Source organism: Calonectris borealis, chromosome 2 (assembly GCF_964195595.1).
Source record: "Calonectris borealis chromosome 2, bCalBor7.hap1.2, whole genome shotgun sequence".
NCBI classification, from domain to species: Eukaryota; Metazoa; Chordata; class Aves; order Procellariiformes; family Procellariidae; genus Calonectris; species Calonectris borealis.
Genome location: NC_134313.1, coordinates 139545014 through 139557740, shown reverse-complemented (window position 1 = coordinate 139557740; position 12727 = coordinate 139545014). Strand labels below are relative to the sequence as shown.

The 12727-nt window shown below is 39.1% G+C and overlaps 1 protein-coding gene across 2 annotated transcripts in view; it reads right to left on the bottom strand.

Moving 5' to 3' along the window:
- The window catches only part of ETV1 (ETS variant transcription factor 1), a 66021-nt gene extending 60218 nt beyond the window's left edge, over positions 1-5803 (bottom strand). The window contains exons 1-3 of one of the 2 annotated variants that reach the window (XM_075143658.1): positions 5610-5803; positions 4740-4827; positions 2933-2980 (exon numbers count right to left, since the gene is read on the bottom strand). In XM_075143658.1, the coding sequence (XP_074999759.1) occupies positions 2933-2980; positions 4740-4827; positions 5610-5654 (181 nt within the window). In that variant the 5' untranslated portion in view covers positions 5655-5803. Of the gene's footprint in view, positions 1-2417; positions 2479-2932; positions 2981-4739; positions 4828-5609 lie in introns of those variants that run through there. The other variant, XM_075143659.1, reaches the window with a different exon arrangement.
- Positions 5804-12727: the final 6924 nt, after the last annotated feature.

The window sequence follows — 12727 nt, the reverse complement described above, 5'->3', positions numbered from 1 at the left end:
ATAAAATATTAAAGAGGTTACTGAATTGTTTACATTTTGGATTAATTCTTTAATACATGTGAACCTCCCACCATTTTCAATGGGAAAAGAATACATTTCTTTTGTGTTTACTTGTTTACCACCAACTTGTCACAGGTGACACTAACTGTAAAAATCTCCAGGCTAAAATATGTGATGTAGTAAGTATAGCTTCACGAAAAGCAAAACAAAAAAATCCACAGCATTTTTGTGTGTCATAAAATGCAACTCACTTTCCTCTCCTAACTAATAAGTAGATTTTGACCTGGTTACTCCCCAGTGGGGATCTGAACTCATGGGAGAAACCTGGTCAGCTGCCACTGCTTTTCTTAAAAAGGGTCAAGATGTTTTAAAATTTCATGGTCATTTCCCTGGCTCCAGAGCATTATGAAAAGAAATATGTAAACATTACTGATGCTGCCAAATTGGCAGACTTCTAGCCTATGAAGGTCCAGAGGAACATAAATGGACACATCTAGCAATGGGTAAACAAGTCTGATTTAAAAATCTGTTTCCTGGCTAAGCTCAAGCTCAATCATGTAGACATTAGAGCTGAGCTACAATATCCTCAAACACTAGTATATTATAAAGACTACTAAAAGTTGTTTTGGGTGGGTTTTTTTAACAAAAATTTGGGATCAAGTTAACAGCTCAATATTTGATTTTCTCATCTTGACTTTTTATTTCAGTTTTAGTTTAGCCTTTAGAAAAGCTGTGCAAAGTTTGCGTTTTATGGAACAGCTAAAACCATGGCATGGCCTGAAACACATAGATTTCTTAAAATATTTCTGGAACACTGAAAAATCTGTAATATTTATTTGTAATATGCTGTGGAAAAATATAATGATAACATTTTTTAGCTTTATTATCCTCTGTTATATGAAAAGGCAACTTTTTTTTTTTGCATTTTTAAATACTTACAGATGATGCTATCTGCTTTTACAAAGGTTCCTCCACCTAGCTGACACAGGACTAGACACTTTTCTCTCTCAAAACCTATCTAAATTTATTAAGTGAAACAGACTCAGCTAAAGAGAAAAAAAGGCTTTCAAACAATTCATTCTAGTCTAAAATAAGCAGTGCCTCCAGAATAAAAATTGCCATTACAGTAATTTATGTACCTACAGAAATGATTAAATCAGTTTTTACATTCCATATTATTTTTCAAATGTACATTATTATCTGCACATGCATTATGAATCTGCCTGTATTTTTCTGACTTATAATCAAAGAAATTTAATCATTTTCAGAAACAAAAACATCCATGCCAGTGAAAAATCAAACTAAAAGTTCTCCTCTCCATCAAAAAATAGTATCTTTTGAGTAGTATTTTAACATACTTCTGGCTTGTTAGAATGAATGAGATGATACAAAATAAGGAGATTCTTACGAATATTACCACAGGGAGACAGTTACAGTTGTATCGGATCATTATACTACAAAAAATGATCTTAGTACAGGACATCCTGTTTTCAATGATTAGGAAAGAACCATATTAATTCATAGAAATATATGCTCTGATCCATTAATTTAAAGAGGACTTTTTGATTATATACAGAATAACCATATGCTAAAAATAATGCTAGGAGAATAAAAATGCCAGCAAAATAAACAATACCCCACAACTTACTTATAGGTTAAGAACTTGACTAACTATATATAAAGCTGTTAAAACAAAATCAGTATGTAGGCAAGCAGTCATCAGCAGTATTTCCCTCTTTCTATGAAAACCAGCAGCAAGCAGTTCACCCCAACATTCCTCCTTTCCCAAAAAAGCATAACATCTATTCTATGAACAACTATGCACAGTCCAGTACATGATAAAAATTAAACCTATGTGAATACTCACATTCATTTAAATCAGGATAAATTTGGAGAGAATATGTTAACTTGCATCAAAATCATGTTTATTTCTGATGCAGAAGTTTACATAAAAATTTCAACTAGAAATATTAAGAACTGACAATGCATAAAAATCTTTATTCTTGAAATAAACAGTATTGTAAATATCCAACAAAAAAAATCAGAAAATATTGCTGAAGAGAACAAATACACTTCAACAAGCAGAAAGCTACCTTGCATTTTGTTAAAGTTCTCTTAATGCAGCAGCTGATTTTTTGTTATTGTTAAATTAATCTCTCAGCAGCTACTCTAAATTCCGATTTCTACATTATTGTTCTTAAACCTTGTCTCTTCAGTAGAATGTGCTCTGCAAGATTATTTGAAATACTTAGAAGCCCAAGCAGGTGTAAAACAGACCGATGCCAGTTTTCTGATCACCCAGTACACAATCTCACAACTACAAATATGAAGACAAAAATAACATGCAAAATATTTAAAGGTTTCTGGAAAAAAAAAAAAAAAAAAGAAATAGTACTTTTTAAGTATTCCATACACACCTAATGTTCTGTGTTGTGAACAAGGTGGAAAGAAGACACTTGCACTTAAATCTTGAAGCATCCCGTCCCGATGAACCCAGAGAAACTAATTTCTGCCATCAGAAAAGTACTCCACCAGAACACCAAATAATTATGTGCTGCTCTAAAGGAAACAGCAAGCCCAGTTCTGGCTGTATGTAGTCTCTCGAGGTACAATAATATAAACCTGATCAATTGCAATTAAAATCTGAACAGAGGCTTAGAACTTGAAGTCTTGGTGCATTAGTTCTTGCCAAAAGCAGATGTGATTGTGAGCTGGAAGCAATTTCTCCTGGTAATTTGTGATGACACTGGGTAGAGCAGCCCCAGAGTCCCCAAAGACAAACTCATCAGAGGCTCTAATGTATGCATGACACATGAGGTGGCTCTTTTAGAGCTCAATTAATTGGGCTGAACATTAAGACAGCAAGTTCAGGACTTTTTTTTTCCCCTCCAGAGTTGTTTTTCCTCTTTTTACAAGCAGTTTTTTCCCTTACCTTCTGCAAGCCATGTCTCTTGTAATTGGCTCAGATCTTGAAAGAGTTCTGCAAAAAGATGAAGACATGGATAAAAGACTTACACCTTTAATCTCTTCAGAAGATTAAAATATGCTCGAAAATATATTTTTCCTGAAGAACAATGTACGTGAATTCTATTTTGGCAGACAAACGTACAGACAAAGTAGGTATTTTCGGGTTGCAACTAATGATTTTTCTACCCCTATTAATAAAAAAAAAGTAATTAATTACTGTATTATTTTATAACCTCTTGAAATAATAACCAGAATCTTAACCATGCTCTACAGTATAAAAGGCTCATTCAGCAATACGTAGCAAAGTTTAAAATTATAATCTTTCTTACAGGTGAACTATTTCTCCTTACACAATTCGGGCCTCCTCCTGCAATATCTACCCCAGATAAAGCTCTCTCGGACTTCAGAGGGTGTTCTGCCTGAGCAATGACTGAGTATTTTTATTAGTAGGGTCGTAACTATGATAAAAAAATTTTGAGGCAAAGATCTGAGATGCTGCAATAGCAAACAGAAATGGAAAACCTTTTGTACTTCCCCTTATCTTTTACTTTGTATGACAAGAGAATCATCACTATTTCCTCTATGTTGTACTCACTATACTCTAAAGTGAAACCTTCTACATGGACTGAGTTTTGCAGCAGCTTATCTTTTTTTGCAATTCACTGAAATCAATTGCTTATAATGGGTGTAAACCAGAGCAGCATTCGGCTTACTTGCAAAGCTCAGAAACTCAGTTATGAAAATTCTGTTTACTAAGACTAAGTAGAATATTTGAACTGACAAATGGTTTATTTTTAATTTACTGTATTTCGAGAGAGACTTCCTCTTTTATGAATGCTGACAGATAACTATTTACATACACTTAAATGACAGAGGCTATTCATTTATCCTGCGGATTGATACCTCATGTTCATGTTGGGAAATCATTTAACTGAAAATCAGAAAGTTTCCTTTTCAATCTACCCTAGAATAAACTTTTCTGAACAAGTAGGGATTTTGAAAAGTGTATCAAAGTCCTCACCCTGATAAGATTTATGTAGGATAAGTTGTAGGCCCCTATATACCTTCCTATATGTCTTACGTACTTACAGGGGTGTAGGCGTAGCATCTATACTGACCTTGTAACCTAAAGAAGTGTTAACAGCTATTGCTAGACTACAGTTCTCAAGCTACAATCATGTGAGTAGTTACTGATGGGACTAAGTTACAAATCTTTGGCCCTCCAAAACTTCGTCCACTCTAGACTTCCTTAACTGAATTTCCCAGGATTTTTAACCCTACCAGTGTTACACAGCAATAGAAACAGGCTACCAGACACCAGGAGCATGACTACTAGCTCTACAGTAAAGCTAGAGTGAAAACCACCAGTCTCCACACTGGCATTCTCGTTCCTGCTACCACCAGTGAACACACACCAGTGAAAAGGATGTTAAAAGATGGGAGGAATAAGGAAAGCCTTGAATCTCAAGAGGCCTGAAGGTGAAAAAGCCAGGTGCCATGTCAGATGCTGCAAAGGCTTGGCCTCAGTGCATGACATCAGTGTACCACATGTGTAGCAGTACCTAAAATGCAACAGGGTAAGTCAAGAAAAGAATATCAACTTTATCAGTTTATTGCTTTTCCCAGTTTGTTTTGCAGTAGTAAATGCAATTTTCTTGTCTTGTTTATTCAGATTGATCTAGATATATTTATCTCCAAAATAAATAAATAAATAGCTCTCAAAAAGCTTCTCTGCATTAGTAAGTAAGGGGGGGGGGGAAACAAGCCCTCACCTTCTGAATCATGAGCCAGGTCTCTGTTAATGAATTTTCTTTTCCTGACATTTGTCGGTCTCTCATTACAGTTTCTCCCACGCGGATTCTATAAACAGGAAAGATCAGTTACTTTAGAAATCTGAGGGTGTTGGTTTTTTGTTTTTTTTTCATTTAATCAAGAATACTCAAAGCCGGCATGACTTCTTTGCATTTTCAAACAGGGAAATGATCGTCTTGCAGCCTCCAATTTCTAGCAAAAGATACTGCTGAGCACCTAACATCCTCCAAAAGATTCCTGTGTCTAAATGCAACACATTTCAATCTATCTATGTAGACATCTATTTGTACAGATACATGTATAATGTGTTCAAGCAGCAACACAATACCAACCATGTATTTTTAGCATCTAAAGTACACAAACCTACACAATAGCACATAAATTCCCTCTGCATAAGCTACGCAGGAGAACCCAGATATGAGATTATAATAGACTGCTTTGTTTCCCTGTGCTACTTATAACATTGTTTGCAAAGTCCTGAATGAAAAAAAAAACAAAAAAGAAAAAAAATGTTAACGTTTGCCTCAACTTCATTCTTCTGAGCGTTGCAGGCAAACACAGCCAGAAACTTTGAATGCAGCTGTTGCTGCTCTTGCCTCTCTCATCCGCTAATCATGTACATGATTTTTTAATCATCCCAAAACTGTCTTTAAAAGAACATGATGCTTTATTGAAATAACTAAGAAGATAGGCTCATCTTCCAGGCAAAGCTCCCAGATGAAGAGTCGCCCCTACAGCGGTAACAAAGCAGATACTCTGGCTGCAAAACTCCCCCACAGAAATAAGTCGGAGTCAAGTTTATAAACACCAACTCTGAACTGATCACTCACATTGGTGACCATGTAAGGCACTTGCTGGTCATAAAATCCATCCATTCTGCAGCTCTTCCACAAGTCTTAGCTCAGTGTTTTATTTACTGGGCATTTGATCTGGAGATTTCCTCGGGATCTGGACTCCAATCAGCCTAGAGGGGAATACAAGATGGCTTTTAGATTTAAAAAAAAAAAAAAAATCATGAATGAACTGCTTGAATTTGCATAGCTAATTAACCTCAGAGAGTCCCATTCATAAAAACAACCCTCCCTTCTCTGCCTTCACCTGGGTTACACGCTTCTGCCAGGAAAACACGGAGCAAAAGCACTTCGAGGCAGCAGCAGAAAGCAAGGCGAGAGGCAGGGTTTTATTTACACTCCCCGCCGTATCCCCCGGGCGATCCGCGCAAGTGGCAGCTCCGACTCTCGCAAACGTGTGCTCAACTCGTAATGGCGAACGGCGGGGCTCGCCGCGCACCTCACGGCAGCGGCGGCAGCGCCCGCCAGCCGCAGCCGCACACACGCACACACACACACACACACGTACACGCACACACCACCACCCCCACATCCCCCCCCCCCAACGCACCGAGCCACCTTTCCCCCCCAGGACGGCTTTTGCAGCCCACCACCACGCAATCCTGCGGGGCGGCGGACAAAGTTGCGGGGAAGACCCACCTGAAGGCCACGCGCGGCGATCGGCTGCAAAAAATTCCCTCCAAATTTAATAAAAACATTAATTATTCCCCGGCACTTCCCCCTTGGAAGCAGCGAGCGCCACTGACAGAGCTCAATCCCGTGGTTTTTCCTCTCCTCCTCCTCCAGGGGCCCCCGAGCCGCGCCGGCGGATCCCCGCCGCCCATTGGCTCCCCGCGCCCCCCGCCGGATCGCCGCCCGCCCGCCCCGGCCCCGGCCCCGGCCCCGGCCCCGCCGCCCCCCGCCCCGGCCCTGCTGCCAACGCGGGGGGCGAGACTCCGCTCTCCCCTCGGCTCCTCCGCCGGGTGGGGGGGGGGGGATCGGAAATGGCAATTCGGATGCGCGGCGGTACCGCCACACGGATCCCGGGATCCTGCTGCGGGCACAACACATCCCCTACACTCCCCGGGTGGCAAGGCAACCCCCTCCCCTCACGTAATTTATTTTAAAAAATAAAAAAAGTTTAGCCTCCCTGACTCCGAAAAGCAAAACAACGCACACGCACGCGCCTTTTCTGATGGCAGAGCAGTCCCGCAAAACTTCGCGGGAGCCCAGAGGTGAGGGAGAGGTGAGCGCGGCGAGAGGCTCACGCCACATCGGCGGAGCCTTTGCACCGCTCTGTCAGGATCTGGTGGCATCCCAGGCTGGTTTGCTTTTTTTTTTTTTTAGCTGAATCATAGAAAGCAATTGTTATTTCTATGATGATGACATAATTTCTAGGTTTTGTGGACAGAATTTGGCAGCATCCAGGCACCGGATCTAGGGTTTTTTTGGTCCAGTGGTGCCAGGACATATCAAGCTCAGGATTTCTGAGGACTTCTCAAAGAAAGTGAGCTTTCTTTGTGTAGAGTGGCTGTTGGAGGGCTCTGTCCAAAAACTCTGCTTTTTCTGAACTGACAAAATGCACCAAAGCAGATTGTGTGGTTTCATATAGCAGCTGTATTTGTCCTCTCTTTGAGCACTGAATTCCAGATATTGCTGGAATCAGGTGGTAAATTTAGGTATTTATGACACTGTCTTGCTGCAAGATATGAAGTTTCAGATTTTTATGATCTGATGCAGTTCAGCAATTAACAGGCAGAGCTCCAAGCTAGCAAGTCCAACTTTGCCCTCAGCCCTTTCTGAGGGTTTTCTTTATAGCTAAGAGTGTAAAGACAACTGAAGAAACCTGCTTTTGCATATATTGCCTGCAGTGGTATTAACAATATTCAAGTTACTTCTTCTGTACTACTTTGTTTTGAAAATTACAGTTGTTTCACTATATTCTAGAGCATATTACTTTCTGCCCTGCCACAACCTGGTTTGGTTTTGGTTTTTTTTTTTTTTCCTCCTTTCTGATCTCACTATTCATACTCAATTGCTACTTGTCCTGTCCAGCTAAGGAAGAGGAAAGCACCATGTTCCCGACACTTCTGTCCTTCCCATACTGCCTTGTCAGGGAAAATGTCCACCACCAGCAGCTTGTTTTCTGTGTCCTTGCTGCTTCGGTTTCCACACACACATCCCAGCACACCTGGAATTACAAGAAAGTAATGATATTCTATATGTTGTATAAATCTATAATCATTTTATTGTGTTCTTGGCCAAGTCTCTGAGTTGCTGCTCCTATAAGCTACTTTTGTAATATAACAGGGGAATAAAACTCAACCAAATTCTCCAGGTATAAATGAAATTTCCTGGATAATGAGGCCATCATTTTCTTATTTATACCTATACCCAGACTAGAGCAGCTCTCGAGCCAGGGTTGATGGCCTTGTGGGAAGGCTCTGGCTACAGAGCTGTCCCTGGGGAGCACGTGGCCACTTTAACCCATGGACCAGCAGAACTGATGAAGCTACTGTCTCCAGTCGTCCATCCCACCCTGCTAACTGGCTCGCCAACCAGCTCCCGAAGTGCCAGAGTTTACTGTATACTCTTTCTAAACCAAAATCCGTGATGGATTGGCTTATCTTTAAACAGTGCACTAAAAATTGCTGGTGTGTCAGTCAGACAAGGTAATTAAACCAGCCCCAAGTGAAGTTTCTGAGGGACCTCACACCCATCAGGTACCGCCTGTGAAATTTGCACTGCAGGATCCCATCTTGCGCTTCCCTGTATCGTAGCCTGCACCTCACAGGCTGCTGGCACAGCACTGTGGCCACCTTTTAGCACATACACCCACATGGTGACAGGTTTGGCACCCCAGTTCACAGAGATGGAGGAGGTCAGCACTCCGCAACAGCCAAGCTCTCCGTGCTCCTGGTTGGGCTGTAACTCCAAGAGAAGCCGTGCATTAAAGGTGTCCTGGCAGGAGATGCACTGCATTGCTTTCTGTTACTCCTCACACCACACGCCTCTTCCTTCCCTCCTCCCCCTATCTGGCCCTTTCACACATGCTGGGGAGGAAAGGAAGAGTAAAGCTATTTTGAAGCCCTCTTTATCCTCCTCTCTGTTCATCCACTGTGCTGAGTGGTACTCGGGGAAACTTCATTAACTATTAAGAGGTAGATGCTTACAGGAAAAAAAAAACAACAAAAAACTACCCACATATCTACTGGCAACCCATTCAATCTGTGTGGTGAAATGCAGTCTTGTACCATCACCAGTCATACCTGTCTTACATGTAAACTGGTGCGGCCACAATAATTATTTTGTAATTTTGCATGTTTGTCCAAAATCCTTGCAACTTTGGTGGTTTTTTTTTGTTTTAATAAAGTTTTTATGTTTTAACTACTATTTTCAGAAAGTAGTACTCTTAAATATCTTTTTTTAAAAAAAATCCTTTTAGAAAACTAAAAAGTAACCTAAAAATCACTTTATTTTTTAGTTGAAAAGACTGCACATTTTTTACCAAATTGAAAATATTCTAAAAAAAATGTGCTGAATTTATTTTACTAGAAAAGATGGCTGAAAAAATTCAGCTTTTCTCATGGTACTGCTTTAGAAGCAAGACACTTGTTTTGTTTTAGAAACAGACGTTCAGTTACACTATAAAGCTTCACTATATATTGAAAATTATATATTTTTTCCATTTCATAATGGCAATATATACTTCACACACTTATCTGAAAGAAGACAATGAAATATATATTTCTTGCTTGTTTTCGCACACTATGGAGCTACAAATAATTGCGGTAACAAAAATAATAGAAGTAAATCCAGACAGACAGAGCAAAGAGAAGATTTGATAAACACCGGTTTCTCCTGGAAAATGTGAGAAGAATTTAACCACATTTTCAAATAAAGAAATAAACCATCATAATCCAGTATGATAAAATCTAAATTCAATATGAAAAAAAAAAAGAATATGAACTGACTTGATAACAAGACAGAGAATTGTACTCAAAAATGCGTTATGCTGAAAAAATAAACCTTTTAGACACCTTCATAAAATTATGCTTACACCAAAGAAAATAATTCAGAAAAAGGACAGTCACAGTTGAAATAATAGGCAAGTACATTTCAAAACAACATTAAGTTAAAAAAACCCCGCTTGTTTTTTTGAAATTGTTTAGCCTAACCATTTCTTCCAGGCATTTCCCCAGTAAATGTGATGTACTTATGGGCCTGATATACAACGAAAGGGATGCCATCAATACAAACAACTGTTGAGCAGCAACTTTTAAAACACAGTGTATAGCAGACTCAATAAAATAACAACTAAGTATGTGACTGACTATAGCAAAACCATGAAAACCTAATGAGATTTCTGTCTGGTAAATTAACCCTTGACCACATTTTAACCTCCTGATGCTGACTCTTTCAGCAGGTTAACAGTGCTTATTTTATCATGATGGTACTGGCATACAACAAAGTAGTATATAATAGCAAAATTAAAAAGGAAAAAACAGAGAAATGAATAGGGCAGATACTTGCCCAACAGCATGCCTTTTTGCAAAGCCTTTGATTCAAATGCAGCATCCAGGACTGAACCTTAAATTAGGAAATAGGAAAGTACCAGTAGGAAGAAAACATATGATGATTATATCCATATGCTAAACTATCAGATGTGGAATTAAAAGTACATCCAAATAAGTATCTTCAAAGAAAGAAGGAAAGAAAACAAAGAAGTAATCTCAGTTTGACTGTTTTTAATGTATGGATTAATAACACATTGCATACATCATTGTAATTTAGAACTAGCATTGCACGAACCTAGAGGCCTCCATAAGTAACTGCATTTAAATGCCCATTTACCTGATAATGCAATGCAAGGCAATTTTCAGTAAACATTTATGTACTAGAAAATTATGCTAGCCAGGAAAACTAAAATTAAGATATTCCACAAACAGTGCCAGAAACCAAAAGCCCAAACAAATTTTTTATTGCAGAAAGGTGAAAAGTAAATTCATTTAATAGTATTTTCAGCCTTCATCATAAATAAGGCTTGACTTAGGGTTGACTATAAAAGCTTTAGAAAGGAGGAGGCCTGGCAACTCTCTTAGAGCACTGGCCCAGTTGTTGGAGCAAAGTAACCTCAGTATTGTTCTGGCTCTGCTGGTAGTATTCTGGATAATGCCTGCACGGGCAACCCCTGCCATCTCCCTGGGGTTTTTTGTGCTTAAAAATCGAGACAATGATACTTTCTTTGCTTGAGAAGTACTGTTGAGAATAATAGAAAGTCTATTACTATTGATTGTGGAGATCCTGGCTGCATCTAGCTCCTTGGATTGTCCTAATCTAGCTCCCTTTGAATCGGTGAAGGGCAAAAATTGTGCTACACATATGTAGTAACTTCAATAACAGTTCCTACAAAACAGGCGTGGATCATCTAGACCTGTGAACTGATGCACAGGAAAGAATGCTCAGCTCTGCACACCATCACAACCAAAGCAGTAAGCAGTCCTCCACCACAAACTACCAGAGAACAAGTTAAATGCTAGTTTGATTGACTCGTATAAATCATCACTATCCCTTATCAACAATGCTTATTTATTGACCAACTGAGCAAATCAAAATAAAATAAAAAAGAACTAACCCAGAACTTAATATAGCAATATATGAGTCACTGGAAGAACAAACCAAGTAAAAACATGTAAATGTAAATTGTAATAGGTTCTTGCAGGGTCAGTGAAGTTCCCAGCTTGCAATTACACTCACAAAATGGCCAGCCATGATTAAGTGATAATGAAGCAGCCTAGAAGTCATTTGGGTATCAGGCCAGTCAAAGAATTTGTGCACAACCCCTAATCTCACAGATGGCTTTAATTTGCATGTCCTCCCTTATGAATGCCAAGAGAGAATCATGCAAACACTTCTGAATCCTTCACATACTTTATGTGAGATTTCTGCCCCACTATAGTTCATAGGGGTTGTAGAAAACCTCAATCTCCTGCATTAATGATGCATTAATAGTCTAAGACAAACATGAAGGAAGGAAAAGGAAGAGAAATGCTTAAAGATTGTGTTTACTAAGTTTGCTGGAAAATCTGTTGTTTAGAAGTTGTTTAGTACACATTAAATGGCTTTAGTCATGATTTAAGCCCTCCTGACAGCCTGAAATCCAGAAGACACAAAAATGGTACAAAGTGCCCTTTCAGAATTACAGACTCTCACTCAAGATCACTATTGGACATGCTCAGAGCTTGAGCACAGATATTAACATAGCAGCAAGAGGTCTGTAGGAAAAAGCAATGCCATTTATTAAACGAGTGGCTGTAATGACAAAAAACCAAACAAGCTTTTGCACCCAAAGAAGGGCCTTAAGTTTATCTGCTCTTTTTTAGTAACTGCAACAACTGGGCTAGTAAAAAATATGACCTCTCTCTACAAATGTTCGTTTACGAATTTTGGCGGTTTGGCAATGATCAGAACTATTACTATTAGCAGGCAATGGCTATATTGATACTACGTCATATTACTGGCATTATCATGCCTGCACTATTAATATGTTAACTATCTGTGATGCTCTCCTCTTTATATCCTAGTCTTCCCATCTGGAGCTATATATACACATGTGAAATCATAAATACCTAGAACCATCAAGACCTAACCATCCGTTTTTGCATACCATCCTTAAACCCAGACATATGAATACAACATCTGAGTATTCCAAGAGAAACTAGAGTCAAAGAAAGAGGACAAAATATAAGCCCAGCTCCAAGCACATAAAACAAGACATTGAAAGGCAGATATAGATTACTTATAGAAAGAAAAAATTAAAAGACAGTGAATAGTATTTCTTAATGCTTGTCTAAATACTAAAGACCTGTCTTAATAGCAGAAAGAAATAATAAAGACCTAAGTAAACCATGGCATTAGTTGAAAAGCACATTTGTTGTAAATGCTGTTTCAAAGACAAACCCTGCCCCAATCTCCAGTTAATTAGGAAGCTGCTTTGCTGGCAAGAGGGTGAGAGGAATGTGTTGCCTTTTGTGTTCAGGTGAGGAATTAATTTCTTGTGTCCATTGGCGATAGGGAGCATTTATGTGTTATGGACTGGCTAACGCAGGGGAAAAGGA